Here is an 18,546-nt window from a genome sequence, read left to right on the forward strand (position 1 = left end):
CAACACATAGCACCACTACTTGCAGCACATAAAGAATTCATGCATTTTGACAACAAAAATCACTTACGAAGAAATTCTGGTGCAAACACGTCACACATAAAACACAAAAAAATTAGAAAGCTGCACAGTATACAAGCTGCTAACTTCACAACCGCAAACTTTATAAACAACTGTAGCATTAGGCTAATAAGTGATATAACTGATAACAGTAAAATTCCAAAACTTGATCTATGTGCAGGTTTCCCACACATTTTCATAGACAAAATTTCAAAATTTTTCCATGACTTTTTCTTTTTGAGCACCCATGATAAAATTTCGGTAAAATTTTGGGAAAAATATCTGAATTAATTAGCAATATTTACATAATTTATTTATCTTTTAATGCAGAGACAATATTCATTGCTCCTCCTCTGTTTACAAAAAAGGGGGACTAGCATTTGTAATTTTGTATTATTGCCAACTGTCTATCCACAATAAATTACTGTTTGTTTGTTTGTTTGTTTGTTTTTACAATTACTTACAGTAACTAGTAACGTCACCTGTAAGTCCTTCCGGCTGCAGTAGCTTTCAATTAAATAAGCAAAAACAACAACAAACATTACAAGGTGGTAACAGAACAAGCTGTCTTACCTTTAATAAAGTGTTGGCTCTGGTCCTGCTCTGTGCAGAGTCTCCACCGCATATTTATTAGAAACATCCAGGATACAGTCTTTGGGCCACATCATGGAGGGGTGGGGCTCACAGGTGCACACAGGTCCGTTGATTGCGTCTCCAACGGCAGCTGTCACTTTAGCAGCATTAGCTTAGCTAGCATCAATACGAACCACAGAATATCGGTCACGGTGATACTAATTTCTCCCGCTGTGTCGCTGTTTCGTTTCTCCGAGTAGTCCTCAAAATATTTCCTCCTCAGTAGTGTTGCTGTAGTTGTTGTTTTCTCCGCTGACATCCAGTATTGTCTCCAAAAATTAGACCGTTTTCAGTCCGTTATCTGAGGATAACCTAGCTTTAGCGAGCACGCGCAATCAGAGTTCAACCGGAACGAGCGCAGTGTTCGTCACGTCGGTCACGTCCAATGACGTCGCGTTTGTTCAGCGCAGCAGCGCAAGCCGTTTTAACATTTAATAGCTAGACTGGATATTCATTACTGATATCTGCAACATAATTTTGCCTATTCAAGATATCTGTAATTAGATTTTGCCTAGTCAAAACTCTAATTACAGATATCTGTAATTCAGTTTTGACTAGTAAGATTCAAACTACTCATTATAGATATCTCCAGTGCAGTTGCGGATATCTGCAACTGAATTGGAGATATCTCTAATTCCAATTTGAGATATCTACAACTTAATTTTGACTAGTCATCATTCAAGTTCAAGATATCTTTAATTCAACTGAAGATATCTACATGGTCCTTTCTAGATATCTTAAGATAGAATTAAGTTATAGATATCTTGAGCTTGTCAAAATTAAAACTCAAACTGGAATTAGAGAGGTCTCCAATTGAGCTGCAGATATCCGCAATAAGAATTACAGATATCCGCAACTACATTGGAGATATCTATAGGAGAAACCCCATACACATGAATGGCAAAAGTAGTTTGAATCTTACTAGTCAAAACTGAATTCCAGATATCTTAAATTAGAGTTTTGACTAGTCAAAATCTAATTACAGATATCTGTAACTGTAGTTTAGACTAGTCAGAATCTTCAATTAAAATTCATACTAGTCACAATGACATTCAACGACTAGTCAAAATGGTGTTGTTGATATCTATAATGTTAATTCCTGATAGCCAAACTTAGCGATTAAATGTTAAAACGGCTTGCCAAAGCAGTGCCCCTGTGTGGCGGGGAGAGCTATACAGAAAAGCACAGGAACAAAATGTAAGAGAAACGTATTTATTCGGAAAATAACTTGTAAGTCTGATTCCAGATAGTTAAAAAATTTTTTCGCTTTCTTCATTAAATATCCGGACAGCTAATTTTCAACCTTTATTCTGCCTCCATGCCAGATATAGTTGGGTCCGGAGCCATTTTGTTTTCCGGTTGTACATCCTTACGTCCCATTCTCGTGCCTTCATATTTGGCACAAATATCCACTGGAACCCAATAATGAACTGATTAGAATTTGGTGGTCAAAAGTCAAAGGTCAAGGTCTCTGTGACCTCACAAAATATGTTTATAGCTATAAATGGAGGATTAATTGTCAAAGGTCAAGGTCTATGCATTCCCGGAACCCATCGGCTGTATTCAGCGTCTGACTTCCGGCAAACGGCGATACAGCATCTGGGGGCAGACCCCTGATTTTTTGGCATTCCAGTTTGATTTGGGCGGAGGAGGCGGATTTCCGTTTCCGACTTCCGTTTATATATAAGTAAATATGCTGAACCATTGCGATGGATTCAGAGTTTGCAGTGACGCCAATTATGTTCCGCCTCGTTAGTTCACCACTCGGACCCTGGCAACAACTGCAGCCGGTTCAAACGTGATTGGTCAATATCATGCGGACTACAAACAGCCTACAGCCGGAAAGCAGGGCTCTTCCGCTCTTCTTCCGGAGGCAAGATCTCCGGGGTTTGCCTACAGACTCTACATTCACTGAATGTAGAGTCTGTATATAGAGACTAAGGTCTATGTGACCTTGCATCCGTCTCATTCTCGTGAACGCAATATCTGAAGAACACCTTGAGGGAATTTCTTCAAATCTGACACAAACCTCCACTTGGACTCAAAAATAAATGACTACAATGTGGTGGTCGAAGGTCAAAGGTCACTGTATCCTCATGGCTATAACTGAAGAATCAATGCTCCATTTGTGACAAAATTTCATACAAATGTTTAACATGATAAAATGTTTAAGTGATGACATTTTATACCGAAAAGGTCAAAGTTCAGTTTCACTGTGATGTCATAATATTCTGCAAAAACGCTTGTTTGACCATTAATTTAACATCATATCTCAGGAACAGAAGGGGAGACATTTGCTCAAATACTTAATTGGTGACTCTAATCTTGGGTGTCCACTTTGAAAGTGTGCTGATTGTATATATCCTCTGTGCTGCCAGGTGGAAACATGTGCGAAACATCCATGTAAACTGTAACTGCAACTTGACTGGTTTGCGGAGGCATACAAACACAAGGAAACTACAAACAACAAAACTATAATAACTCTAGCAGGACATGTGCTGTAGGTCATCGAAAGGCTTTCCCTCAGTGTGGAGGTTCTAGACGGATGTGGAGTCAGCAGCTGGAACACTGGAGGAGACAGGAAACAAAGGACTGATAGATTCACAGATTCTACAGTCAATAAACAGATATAATCATCATCAAACAGGAAACCGAATCACTGTAAATCTGGCAGGTAACAAAATCAACACAGACACAAGTCATCAAAGCGTGTGTAGTTTAATCTTTTATAAATTACACTCACATTGTAGCACAGCGTATAACAGTATCAATACATCCTGAGCAGACATCAATATTTCAAAAATTTCATTAGACAGAGACTTTAAAGCACCAATCAGGAAGAGCACAACGTGAAAATGACAACAGCATTGTTCAGAAAATTCATAATGAATCCTTACTTTTTCTACTGATTATCTTGTGCTTATTACTCCTACTGGACCTGGAGTCTCTATCATCACAGCCTTGCAGCCTCTCTGCCACACAGCTAGGAATAAGCACTCATCTGTATTTTCAAAGCAAAGGTAGGATCCATTTTAATGTGTCTGAACAAGGCCACATAAAAAAAAAAGTTCATAAAAAGATTGTAACTCCTGCTTCAAAGTGCTCCGAACAAGAGAAGGCTCAGTAGTTAGACAACATGCAGATAAAAATGTGGTGTAGAGCGTTAAAAAAGAACCAAAAAAACATAAGCAATTACTAAAGCACAAAAAGTGCCTTGCAACATTAGCAAGTCTTAATTTGATTATAAATTATAAATCACAGTCACTTGTAATTGTCTTGTAGAAAATATTTACCTCTGATCCAAGTTCAAAAGTACAAATAGTTCGGATGTATAAATAGACTCGCAGGCTTTTAAAAAGATCTCGGATTTTAAATGCCTGATCATTAAAACTTAATCTAACTTTGAATATTTAGCACTTATCAAAGTGTGCCAGAAGTTTCTATCTGTGCTGGTGGATTGAACCCAATGTAAACAAAGCATACACCCCCCCCAGTACCTACAGTATTCACATTCAGACTAATAAGGCTGCAGTGTAAATAAAAGGCCCCTAACTGTTCATACTTGGTTTGCTCTCAAACACAAACATGAAAAATTAAGGTTAAAAAAAAACAAAACATCACAGCATGAACGAATGCACTTCATGACTTGTAACGGATAGGCGGACGCGCACGATATCATATATCAGTCACAGAAAACGGAGTGGAAAGCCTCTCGTGTCACATGCAATAAACATCAGCCCTAATGCAACTTGGATTAACACTCATTATTCACATTTGATGCAGGATCACATATCTTTATCCTGTTGATATTAATCTCTTGATTAGATATTAATGATTTAAGAGATCTGCTTGCGAAGACCTGATCGTCATCAACGTTTTTTTAAGTACACATTTTGCTTTTTTTTTTTTTTTAGAAAAGATTCTGCTCTATTCTTTCTACAAAACCCACGTGTTTGTAAAACAGAGAGACTGGAGCAGGAGTTTTTCTTAGTACATCCTCTCTCCCAACTGCTGATCGTCGCTGGAGCAGTTTTCATTTACAGCTGGTGTAAACTGGTAGCTAGCAGAGTCATTTAACGGTACAAAAGTGAAAGTGAATGTCTGTAATGCTCTACTAAAATTAGGGCTGGGTATAAGTGCTCAATACCTTTAAGGTATCGACCAAAATAAGCCAGTACCAAGTGGTATCGAAACGTTTTCAGTCAAATGATACCTGCGTTAGAGTCCGATCCCAGACTGTTCCAACTCCACTCCGGATCCGCGAACTTTCTGTTGCTGCCATCGCCAGAGCTGCTCTCCTCTTTTCAACGTCTGCCTGGTGGGCATGAGCTAACACGGCAGCAGCTACTAAAATTAAACACCAAGCAATTAAAGGGATAGTTGGGATTTTTTCAACTACTTATCCATACTCAGTGGATTACATACAGAAGATGTCAGTCGGCACACTAGCAGTTTGGAGAAGAAGGCTGGAGTCGACACGGGGGTTAGAAACAAAACGTATCTTAGCCACCTTAAAAAAAATCAGTATCCGTTTAAGTGTAAGCTACACTGAGTGTTTTAACCACTTAACCTTTCTGTCAGACAACCCCTTCTGATGGGGAAGCCATTAACGACCTCAGTACTCCATCTATGCTCTCGTCAAAGCCACCAGACCCCATAGAGAAAAACAGTCATTTTAGCTCACTAAAACACGGGAGCTGCTGGTCCACCGCCGCTTCGATCAGTTAGTCAGTTTGTGTTATTGTCTAACTTTAGTGTATCTAAACTAACCATTTCAAAGCCAAAGTCACACAATAAGTACAACAAACTAACTGATCGAGGCAGCAGTAAACCAGCAGCTCCCGTGATCAGCAATGTTAAATCACTGTTTTTCTCAATGGAGTCTGGTTTGAAGAGAGCATTATGACGGCTTCATTTCCCTAATGGAAATCACTGTCTGACATTAAGGTACAGCAGCGAAAATATTCTAAATATAGCGTACACTTAAACTGATATTGATTTTTTTAGGTGGGATTTTTTAGTGAGCTAGGATACAGTTTTCTGCTGACCCCTTCACAGCAGCATATTGCTTAGCTTCCACGACTGACATCTACTGTTTGTAAAATACTGTCTATGGATAAGTACCCTACACAACCCCACTTCAAACAATCTGAACTGTGCCTACAGTTAGGTAATATTAGCGTTGTGATGCTAATGGTTAGGCCTGTCTGTGTGTGTGCAGCTGCGCAGACTCTGACAACTGTCCCCAGTGTGGAGCTCACATTCCCTCAGCAGCAGCTACAACCCATACAGTCTGTGGTGTAGTGAAGTCAAGTGCAGCATGTTTAACGGAGTTCAGCGTGCTGCAATGCCATCAAAACGTTTGCCACCTTATTTACATTTTAAATGAAGCACCTTTTGGTATGTGCATATTTTAAGGTTACTGGTATAATGATTTTATAAACGATACTCAGCCCTAATTGCAATGCTGGTGACTAGCGTCGGCCTGGATGTCGAGAGAATGTAGTGAAAATGTAAACCTAATATCAGAGGCATTTGGTTCTGGGATGCCACAGCTTTGACTTTAAGCCTTGTGCAAGTGTCCATTACATTTCTGTGTACAGTCTGTGACTCTGTAGGGGTTGTAAGACAAATGTAGTGTTTGGTTAGATCATGCTTGGTTCTTGTCCTTTTTATTTTTTTATTTTCAGTGTTCACAACGTCACACCACCCTCTGCAGGATGTAGAGGATGCCGATGTTGTCGATGGTGACGAAGATGGAGAAGTCGGACGAGACGTGGATCTTCTTCAGAGCAGTTCCCGTCGGAAAGAAGGTCTGCAGGGCCTCGCCTTTCTCCACATCCCACCACTGGACAACACAGAGAGAGAGAGAAAGACAGGGAGACTATTAAAATGTGTCAGGCTTTTAACAGACGCCACTGCTGCAGAGGAAAAATAATCAAAGAATAATGTTAATTAGTTAAGTTCAGAGGCGCTGATAGGTGGATTGTGTTACCTTTAGACACAGCCAGGCTAACCATTTCCCCCATTTCCACTTTCCATGCTAAGATAAGCTAATTAACGGCTGGCTGGTTCGCATAAGGAAATTTACATGTATTTTGGCATTCATCAATATGTTAGCAACCCCAGACTTTTTCGTAGGTACTAACAAAATCTACGCCTGCTTCTGACTGCTTGTAGTGCTTGTGTATCAAAAAGGAATGCACATAAATATTGCTTGTCATTATTAGAAATTACAATGTTTATCAATGTGCTCATCTGCAGCTGTGACTGGGAAGATCGTCCTTCTGTAACTGTCGGGTTTTTTTGTATGTAGTTATGCATTTTTTTTGTACCAAGTTTCATATTGAACCATTTTCATTTAACTTTTTGGATGGTTCTTTCAACAGAGGACACAGTTAACGACATTCTTTACCTCCTTTTTAGCCTTTGATTTACCTGTCCCTGTCACACCACTAATAAAGAAAGAACAAACACGGCTGGTTTCCAAGGCATTCATGAATCAGGTGTAGGTTTTTAGCACTAAGGTTCTCATTGAATACTGCTTATCCCAGGTCTGTCTTGAAGATGCTTGACTACAAGTATAACTTTTTATTTTTGGCTACGACAAATCAAACGTGTCTAAAAACGATCACTGATGCACAATCCAGTTGACCCAGCGTAACAGTCACAGGTGTGAATTTCATGCCAACTGGAGGTAATTTGTCTCAGATCTCTGAAGTCGTGCCGTCTGCACTCAGCTTTATCGGAATCAGAACTCTGAGACAAAGACAGGAAGACGGGGACTGACTGAGAGCTTTATATCTGCTGCCAAGGAGACCATGATGAATTTAATAGTATTATATTACCAGACTCAAACTCACTTACACACACACACACGCACACAGACACACCCTCAAGCTCCCTCAAACACATAGACACACAGACACACATATAACCCCCACCAGCTTTCCTGAGTGATTCCGTTTAATCTCGGTTTAAAGTTGACATTTTCCATTGAAGCTCCATCTCACTGGGAGGAATCATCAAAGGCACATCAAGTCAATCATTTATAGTCTGGCATGTATGTGTGCACGTGTGTGTGTGTGTGTGTGTGTGTGTGTGTGCACGCACATCCCACTTTGACAATAACTGCAATAACTTCACATCAAAATTGTCTCTATTCCATCTGAATAAAAGACGACATGAATTAAATCAATAGATTGAAGCTTTAGTGGCATTGTGTGTGTGTGTGAGTGTGTGTGTGTGTGTGTGTGTGTGTGTGTTTTCATTTTTCTATAGCTTTAGCGACTCTGCGAGTGTGTACTCATGTGTGTGTGTGTGTGTGTGTGTGTGTGTTTGTGAAAGAAAGCAGGCCAACTCCCGAGTCTCTCGACAGACAGGCGGACAGACAGACGAGGTGGCGGCAACAGATGTCTAGCTTACAGACCAATCCCAACACACACAAGCACGAACACACACACATAAACACACGCGCGCACACACACATAGCCCATTAATCACGCAAAAACATTCCACATCATTAAGGAGAGCTCATTTGCATATTCCTGATATGGCATCGAAACGCACATGCCTGAGGTTTTCTTCATTTTTCTCCCCTGATTGTTATGCTATACCTCGGATATACTGGTGTGTGTGTGTGTATGTGTGTGTGTGTGTGTGTGTGTGTGTGTGTACACTGAAAAATGGCCCAGCATATTTCTGTTGCTGCAGGGGGTTGGCCATACTTCTGCTGATTGGACATCCTCCACAGCAACCATCATAATATCATATGCGCGCGCGCACACACACACACACACACACACACACACACACACACACAAACACAAACACACACGCATATTAATCCAACTGGTTAACTGGAAATGGAAAGACTTCACAGTGACATTGCCATCCCTGTCACAACACATAATCACTACTGAGGACTCGCTAAAAAGAAAATAGACAGAAACATATTTAATGGCATTGATTGAGAGGGAAAGTAACAACAGTGTTCTGGGGCAGAGGGATTAACAGGGACCAACGGATGTCTAAAACAATACTCTTTACCTCATGGTTTGCTGCGCACCACCTTTATAAAACTAGGCCACTTATTCATGAGGTAACATGAATCCCAGTCCCATTAATTTGCTTCTGAACTTTTTCTTTTTGAAAACAACTCTCACTAGATGGCACTCAGCTTCCAAAATACATTTGGAAAACTCAACAGCAATGTCTCTTTCCAGAAATCATGACCTGGTTACTCAAGATGATCCACAGACATTGTTGTGAGCAGCTTCATGTAGGAACTGTTTTCTTTCTACCAAACCAAACCTGTCAACCTCATAACTGTGCAGAAGGAAGCGTGCATCTACTCCTAGCTTGCCTAGCACCACTGAGCTAAGTGACATTGCAGGTCAGATGATGAGGACATCTTTAATGTTTACATTCCATGCTGCCATAAGCATGAGCCTCTTGTCCATGAGTAGATGCACGCTTCCCTCCTTCAGCAAACAACAGTACACAAGCCATCCGTATCACCACTCAGAGGGAAGTGTGCATCTACCGCTAGCTCACCTAGCACAACTAAGCTAGCTAACATTACAACTTAGCCAAGAAGAACGCCATTAATATTACGCACTGTCACTAGCATGAGCCTCTTGTCAGTGAGTAGATGCACATATCCTTCTGCACAGTGATATGGGTGGCAGATGTAGTTTAGTAGAAACAAAATAGTTCCTACACGAAACTGCTTACAACAAGGTCTGTGGATTATCTTGAGTAACCAGGTTATGATTTCTGGAGGGAGACATTGCTGTTGAGTTTTTCAAATGTATGTGCAAGCCAAGTGCCATCGAGTTATTGACTGGTTTGACATCTTTTCAAAGCTCTGATCAAGCAGTAAACCCATATAAATGCTTTGTGTATTTAAAAATGAACCTATTTAACTGTAAGAGTCGGAGGCCTTCTGACAAGTAGACATTAATAATTCACCGTGCAAAGAAAAATCATGCTTTCTGTCCTCATACATGGTTCTTCACCCACAATCACCCAGGAATCAGACATGAGAATATTTTCCACAGCACACTATGAAAAAATATTTAATATACATAAATGCATCAATAATAATGCAATAATGAATCTGTGTGATATTTCTGACGGAAGTGAACGTGACATTTAGTCAAACTAATTAATGTCATGTCTCTACATGGTTCATAAACATATAGACTGAATCATGAGGATAAACATGATTAATCATCGTTGTTTGTGCTGTTTTACATAATCCCTTGAAGATTACTGGACAGCATGAGGTCTTTGAGAAACATGCAAAACAACTGCATAATCATTACTGTATGTTTACATGGGCTGCAGCTGCAGTTTCAGCATCTTGTATTTGTCTCCACAAGCTGACATACATACGGCATAAACTGGAGCACCTGACTGTGACTGATCAAGCTGTGTGTCTCTACTTTTATAAAGTTGTAAAACCTTTTCTTGATTTTCCCACATTGCATTCTTTTATGTGTAGGGCGACATCAGGCTTGACTTAAACATTGCTTTTCTTACTTTGTAAAACAAAATGTAACAATTACAAACATAGATATATATTTAATGAATTGGTATTCATTATTAAAATAATGAATCATGTACCAGCAATTTGGTAAAAAAAAAAAAAAATCTGAAGAATACCAGGAATTACAATTTAAGTGTAAACCTTGTAAATGCAGCAATAAATTGGACAAAACTTAAACAAGTATGAAAACTTGTATAAAACAACACAACTGCATAAATCAAGAACAAATGGTAAATATTAAATCGCAGTTCACATGGACACTGACATGAGGATGAATTTATGGGTTTATATTTATGGGTTCCATGGAGTTGTTAAAGGTAATTAACAATGTAATGTGGCATGCAGTGGGGTCGAACCCGGGCCGCTGCTTGTATATGGGGCGCCTGCTCTATCCACTAAGCCACCGACGCCCCGTCTTTACTCCCTTATGACAGTAACCTGTATCTTTGGGCTGTGGACAAAACAGGACATCTGAGGACGTCATTTGGGCTTTCGCAATTTTTTGACATCTTATAGCCTAAACAAATCAATAAGGCCAGAAAAGAATCCATAGATTAACTGACAATGAAAATAATGGTTGGTTGCAGCTCTAAAAAAATACAATAACTCTAAACTGCTTGCTTGATGACTGATTTGAAATTGGAAAACTCCTTATTAATGTGCATGATTTTATCTGCACAGAAGCATGGCATGAATGTAAGCTGAAGTTAATGTTGCTGTGTGTGGTGGATGGGTCAGTGTGGGCAGTGTTTACAGATTTTATTGTGAAAAGCTCTTTTATTTCAGGCCAGGAAAAATCCTGTATGTAGACAGGTTTGATGTCCAAGAGCATCCATGTCTGAAATGCTAATGACTCACCCTGTGACATCTGCAATTTATAGGTTGACTTTGTATGAAAGGTCAATTGTAAATCAGATTATTACTCAGAATCGGTCACAGATGAATGCCAAGACACTGCACTGGCAACGACCGAAGAGCTAAAATCAAGAATCTGAGTGAGAAATAATGGGCTGGTTTCCATCTCATGCATGAGCAAAGGACTTTTCAAGGTCACAGATACCTACAGCATCATATGAGCCATGTACGTTTTTCTCTGGTCTCTATGTGAAGGTTGATAACACAAGACATCAAAGGCTGAAACATATACTCTTTTTCGTACAGATCATCAAATATAGATTAAATCTGGATTGTTTCGTCCAGAGATGGAGAGCCAGGCAGAGACGTGTGGCTGGATGAAGAAAGATAGATGAGATAAAAGTGAGATCGATCGTGGAGGAATATAACAAGCAAACGCACAGAGCAGGTATCAGAGGAGGGAATGAGACACTTAAAGTTAACGTGTAATTGCATCTGAATGGAGGGGAAGATGGCTGCTGAAACACTGACAGCTCAAAAAAAGAAAAAAAAAGAAGTAATACTCAGATGCCTGCACCCACATACACACTCAAGTATAAATACAGAAATAAACAGACAGACCAAGACGAGGGAGAGAGTCGAACAACAACTGAATCCCACAACAAACAAAGGCAACAGACGACTGATGAAACCCGGTGACGAAACAGAAAATAAAAGGGGGAAAACACTCCGCAACTCCAACTGGTTATAAAAAAAAGGATTAGCAGGGAGAGATTCGACGCATGCAGAACAGAGCGGGCGCAGAATAAATGTTTAAAAGCGTCAGTTGGCTCGACGGTGGCGGGATGGAAGGGAAACGTGTGAACAGCAAGTGTGAAGATGATGTGAGTGAGACTGGATTTACTATGAAGGGAGGGAAAAACGGGCCATAAAATCAGTATGTTGAATCATTTACAACAGAGGACGGTGACAAGACGAGACTGGATGCCATGCATATTTATGCATTAGCATGAGAGGGAGACAGAAATGCAGAGACAGAAATATAGAAACAGAGATTTCTTTGATTTAAGAAACAGAAAAGCAGGAAAAAGAATGAAAATGAAGGAGAGAGGTAAGAGATACAGGAAGGTGAGCTAAACAAAAATAGATTAAAGGTGTATAGATGCTGTAAACAGAAAAACGCATTCATCATAACAACAGATAAGTCTCTTTCCATACGGTTTTCTTCTCTCTTGTGGGAATACGCAGCAGCGTTTTGCATGTGACACCGAGTGCCCATATCCTGAGAGCAGATGGCTGATGTGCTGATATCAACACCTCACTGTGGGACCACTGATTTATGGGTGTTGGGCTTAGATACTAAATTACTATACAATACGTGTGTGTTTCTGCGTTGGTGTTGAGAGGACTCCTGGGTGTGTTTACTGAGTTGGTTTTTCTTTAAGCTGGATGGAAATACTTCTAAACATCCAGCGCATCATTCTCACTTTCATCCTGCTGAAATTAACTCAGATGATGGTTCGGAAGATGAGTTCACAGTGACGTTCAGCTCTGTGCTACGTGAATAACTAATTCGAGGCACGCGCAGGTGGAGCTAAGTGGAAATATATTGAGAAAAGACATGAATGCATTAGCATGACAATGACACACTCTTAATTTAAGTGTTTAGATTATGATCTAAAACTCATCAGACACATGCAGGTAATGTAATGGAACAGCATAATGGAGATTATTCCATATTACAGCCGGTATTATTGACTTCCTTAATTAAATTTACACCAATCCCACATGGAAACATGGTGAGCAGCAGTGAGAGATGGTTCAGGTTTACCGACTTTCAGTGGAATGCAGTGTCATTGACTAATAGCTTGTTTGACGTGACTATTATGACATGGGAAATCCATATGGAGGGCAGGAGGTGATATATAGATATACTACGTGAGTTGGATACAGAGGAAAGTGACAACATAAAAGGGTTGGCTGAACGTGCAGGCAGCAGGTGTGGTCAGAAAACTGAAATTTATGTTGGATATGATCCATACAAAACAAAGAAAACTGATTTTTCCCAAAACTTGACCAACCTGTCCAGAGTGGACACAATTGTTACAAATTACTGGGTCCTACAGACCTCCTAATGTAACTAACATTACACGGCAAGGCAGTGAAAGCGTACAAGTATCTAGTGGACTGAAACTACTTTGTGTGCAGTTGGGTTCATGACGGAAACGACTGCCATCTTGTTTTTGGCTGTGTGAGTAAATGTGCTTGAGTTTAACTGTCTTTTAGCGCATGGATGCAAGCTAACTTACTAGTTCTCTTCACTTCACTTTACTGTCTTTTAGTTCATGGATGCAAGCTAACTTACTAGTTCACTTCACTTCACTTTCTTTTAGCTCATGGATAAAAAGTTAACTTACTAGTTCACTTCACTTTACTGTCTTTTAGTTCATGGATGCAAGCAAACTTACTAGTTTACTTCAGTGTCTTTTAGCTCATGGATGCAAAGCTAACTTACTAGTTCACTTCACTTCACTGTCTTTTAGCTCATGGATGCAAAGCTAACTTACTAGTTTACTTCACTGTCTTTTAGCTCATGGATGCAAAGCTAACCTACTAGTTCACTTCACTTCACTGTCTTTTAGCTCATGGATGCAAAGCTAACTTACTAGTTCACTTCACTTCACTGTCTTTTAGCTCATGGATGCAAAGCTAACTTACTAGTTCACTTCACTTCACTTCACATCACTTCACTTCACATCACTTCACTTCACTGTCTTTTAGCTCATGGATGTAAAGCTAACTTACTACTTCACCTCACCTCACTTCACTGTCTTTTAGCTCATGGATGCAAAGCTAACTTACTAGCTCACTTCACTTCACCGTCTTTTAGCTCATGGATGCAAAGCTAACTTACTATTTCACTTCACTTCACTGTCTTTTAGCTCATGGATGCAAAGCTAACTTACTAGTTCACTTCACTTCACCGTCTTTTAGCTCATGGATGCAAAGCTAACTTACTAGCTCACTTCACTTCACCGTCTTTTAGCTCATGGATGCAAAGCTAACTGACTACTTCACCTCACCTCACCTCACCTCACTTCACTTCACTTCCTTTTAGCTCATGGATGCAAAGCTAACTTACTAGCTAATGTTGGCTAACTTTAGCTACTAAATCAACTGTTCCCAGAGATCTGATGAAACACTTAAAAATCTGGGTCTTGGCTAGGGCTGGGTTAAAATATTTGGTTTGTCCGATTCAAAACGATCTTCATTTGAATGACCCGATATCGACACATAAAATCTTTTAGTATACACTTTTTCCCACAGATGTGTGAAGCGTTAACCCTGTTAATCTCACCGGTAGTAAACGGACCACAATGCTAAATCATCTTACCGGCTCTTTTCTCTTTAACTATTAGCTTACTTGGATATGATTTGGTGTAGTTTATTATTGTGCAGCAGCCTCTCCTCCTGCTCTATGTGCGTCGGAGCTGCTGCAACACTTGTTGTTCTTTCTTCTTTCTACACTTGACTCAGTATTGTGATTCTACTGAGATTTTAGATTTGCTTCCAGTGAGATGTTGAGTTTATATTGTGACTTTGCTGTTTAAATATGACTGTTGCTGCTCTAGAAACATTTAATTATGAAATATTCAGTTTTAATCCTGTTCTGAATTTATTCTTTTTTAAAAAAATAAATAAATAATTACCTCAACGTCTGACATGAGTTGACTCTGCTCCTCTAGACTGAAGACAGTTTTGTTTTTGACCCACATTTTCCACTGTTTCTCTGTTATTTTATTTATTTTTCTTTGCGTCTCCCTTTTACAGTTCTAAACAGCACAAATTATAGGCATTGGTGCTGTGCTGGTAGTCTTGCTTCCAGTCACCTGCCCTGCCTTCTGGACAGTGCACTGATGTAAGACACCATAGACAGAGTATTTATCTATTTATTTATTTATTTATTTATTTATTTATTTATCTTTTATGAAAAGCTGTCAATTAGATTTTAGTTTTTATTTGATATATGTCAAAAGTTTGGCCTATTGTGATATCATAATGATAACGATTCTAATAAGTTTTTATCTTTATTGCTCAAGTCAGGAACAAGTGAAAGGTAAAACAAAGTGCAATGACAAGATATAGGGTAATATAGGACCAAGAGTGGAAAAAAAAGAGTAAAAATGAATATAAAAGAGAAAAATAACAACAACAACAACAACAACAACAACAACAAAACAATCAACAAGGGACCTTTAAGTATAATAATAATATACACCAGCACACAAGAACAAGATAAAAGAGACAAAAGAAAAGACAAGAATAGCAAAATAAAGCCCGGCGGTAACATGACAGAGCTGTTTCATGTAACGAGGCGTCTACTGGTCAGATGAGATTAGTTTGGAGGTTTGTGCTTTATAGGTTGGTATAAATCATGTGGGAAAAGAATTATTATATGCAATTTAACAGCAGCAAAAACACACAAACTGCTGCCACCAATATGATCATCAGCACTTATATTACCTTAATGAAAGTAGGATGTATTGCAGGTGTGCCTAATAAACTGGCAACTGAGTTGATAAAATAAATACTAAATATCAAAATATTCTTTGTTCATTTCAGTCATTTATTCATTTATGCAGTCCGTATTTATGTCTAGGACACTAGCTCTGCCCTCTCTGTCTCTCTCATACCAACAAACACACACACCCCAAACTGATGAACCACAGCTGCCAGTTTAACATCAATCACTGAGTTCACATCATTCCAAAATGGAGGAAGTTCCTGGAGCATGTCTATCATCTGAAGGTGGTTCAGTTTCAGGAGAGCAGATGTGGAACAGACCACTATCATCTGCAAAGTCTGCCACACAACGACTGCTGCTAAAGGTGGCAGTACCACAAATCTGTTCAATCAGTTAAAACACCAGCCAGTGAAGAAGCCTCCACTTCCAAAGAGACCAGCCCCCACTGTGTTTTGTTGTACATGTATATACTAATGATACATGCCCACAGGATTTGTCATTTCCACCTTTTGCATTCATTGTCTAGGTACGCAGCCATGCAATGCATTCTGGGAGTGCAGCATTGTGTTTTGAGAGACAAGGTGTTTGCTACTAATTTACCTGAAGTTGAATCTAGGCAGCTATCCGGGTTGTCGTTCGCTACCTCTGGAAACTGTCATATACGAGCTGTTTCCTCTGAATTCAGATATATTTTCCAGACTGATCACACTGGTATGACCATAAGAATCGGTTTTTATGTTCGAGAGAATAACAGGATATGTACTGTATATCACAGAATAGCCTCCGAGTATTAAGATGTTATTCATAAGCCATATCGCCCAGCCCTAGTGGAGAGTATATGTCATCTGCTTCAGTGGAGACATGATGACAGAAAACAAGAAGAGCCACTGAGGCCTTATCTATAGCGCCACACCATTCTGCATGTTCAGATAAGCTTCTTTTCAGCGTCACACTCACATACACACGGGTCAGCATCACATCTGGGGAAGCCGGGATAGCTGTCGTGTGAATGCGAGCAACCCCGATTCATTTCAGCTAAACAGCAGAGGAGCACTAAATCTGCTCCGACAGGCCCTCCGTCGTTACGTTAGCTCTCCAGAAGCTAAATAGGTCTGCTCATTCAGGCTACCTGCAGGGAAGTCAGCGCCGCTTACATAACGGAAATACCTGTCCGTGTGTGTTCTGGTGAGGGCCGGAGAGATGCTTGGATGTGAGCGGGTGCACAGTTGCATCTTTCATAAGAGGTGGAGGGAAGTAATTCATCTTCCTCTTACATAAATAGCTCGGATACAGAGTCCGGAGGGAATAGGTAGAGTTTCTACACTTTATAAAAAATGATAAAGACTCTTCAGCCAGCAGGAGGCACACAATGGAGGGAGGTAGGAGGGGAGGGGGATTAAAGGAAGAGGGGATGCCAGCTGGAGTAGATTCAGACGATTTTGTAAGGCCACCTCCATTTCAGAAAGAAAAAGTGGGGGAATTAGTGTGTGTGTGTGTGTGTGTGTGTGTGTGTGTGTGTGTGTGTGTGGTTGTGTGTGTGTGTGTGCGACCAGGCCAAGAGTCTTGCGGAGAGCGAAACAGTGTGACACCGAGGTTGAATTATTCATCCAAGGTTCTATCCACTGAAATATTGATGCTCAGACAATCCTCTACACATCTCCCCCTCGCACACTTTCTTCACTTTCTCCCACCTGCATTCCTTTATTTCCACCGGCACCTCTCTTTTCATCGCACATGTGACCAGGAAAAGAAGCAAGGAAACACAAATGAGTATTGATTGTAGAGAGCAGGAAAACTGAAACAGAGATTTTACACCCTCGGATTAGAGAGGCTGCTCCTCTTTCCATTTATTTCTCCCTTTCTCTCACACACCTTACGGCACACAGAAGAAGAAGAAGGGAGAGACGGATCCATAAAAGGAGAACATTAAACAGAGAGTGGCATCAAAAGAGAAAAGGAGAAAAAGTGAGCCGATGGGGAAGAGAGGAGCTGGGAAAAAGAGATACAGAAATATAAAAAGAGAAGAAGCATCATGTGAGACACAGAGGAGGAAATGATGATGCAGAGTAAGAGCGCTTTCACACCGGCAGTTTTATCTGAGTTATGGACAGGATTTCAGCAATTTCAAAGAATAACTGCTCTCAGACCACCGAACCAGGTGGAACCAAAAGTTTCAGTCAAACTGTAGTGATTTTATCTGCATTCAGAACGCACTCCATATGACAATGGAGAGATTATTGCATGACATGACAATATTTTTGGCATTCTCACATTGATAGCGCAAACAGATAAAATGGTTTCTTAACAACCAGATCATCGACCACAAGTTTTTCCACCTGCCCTTAAAGGAATACTTGGGCATTTGGGGAAAAACACTTATTCTCTTTCTTGCAGAGAGTCAGATTAGGAGATTGTATGGTAAATATGTAAATGGAGCCAGCAGCCGTTTAGTTTAGCTTAGCATTAAGACTGAAAACAGGGGGGAAAACAGCTAGCCTGGCTCTGTCTGAAGGTAACAGAATCCATGCATCCGTCTAATTCTCTTGAACTTGATACTTCAATGACGCTTTGAGGGAATTTCTAAGAATTTGGCAAAATATCCACTTAGACTCAAAAACGAACTGAATAGATTTTGGTAGTCAAAGGTCAAGGTCACTGTGGCCTTGCATCCATTTCAATCTCGTGAACGAAATATTACAAGAGCACCTTTAGGGTATTTCTCCAAACAACTGACAAAACATGTTTTGGCTATGACTCAAGAATTCTTATGCTAATTATGACAAAACTTCACAAAAAATGTCTTACAGGATAAATTGATGAATTGATGACATTTTACATCCAAAAGTCAAAGGTCAGCTTCACTGTGATGTCATAATGTTCAGCTAAAACACTTTTCTGGCCCTTACTCAACGTCATATCTTAA

General features: G+C 39.9%; 1 protein-coding gene across 1 annotated transcript in view; it reads right to left on the bottom strand.

Moving 5' to 3' along the window:
- Window positions 1-3,392: 3,392 nt before the first annotated feature.
- apaf1 (apoptotic peptidase activating factor 1) overlaps window positions 3,393-18,546 on the bottom strand; it is a 72,613-nt gene continuing 57,459 nt past the window's right edge. The window contains exon 27 of the mRNA XM_049566521.1: window positions 3,393-6,538. Coding sequence (XP_049422478.1) covers window positions 6,392-6,538 — 147 coding nt within the window. The 3' untranslated portion in view covers window positions 3,393-6,391. The remainder of the gene's footprint in view (window positions 6,539-18,546) is intronic.

Source organism: Epinephelus fuscoguttatus, linkage group LG22 (assembly GCF_011397635.1).
Source record: "Epinephelus fuscoguttatus linkage group LG22, E.fuscoguttatus.final_Chr_v1".
Taxonomy (NCBI): Eukaryota; Metazoa; Chordata; class Actinopteri; order Perciformes; family Serranidae; genus Epinephelus; species Epinephelus fuscoguttatus.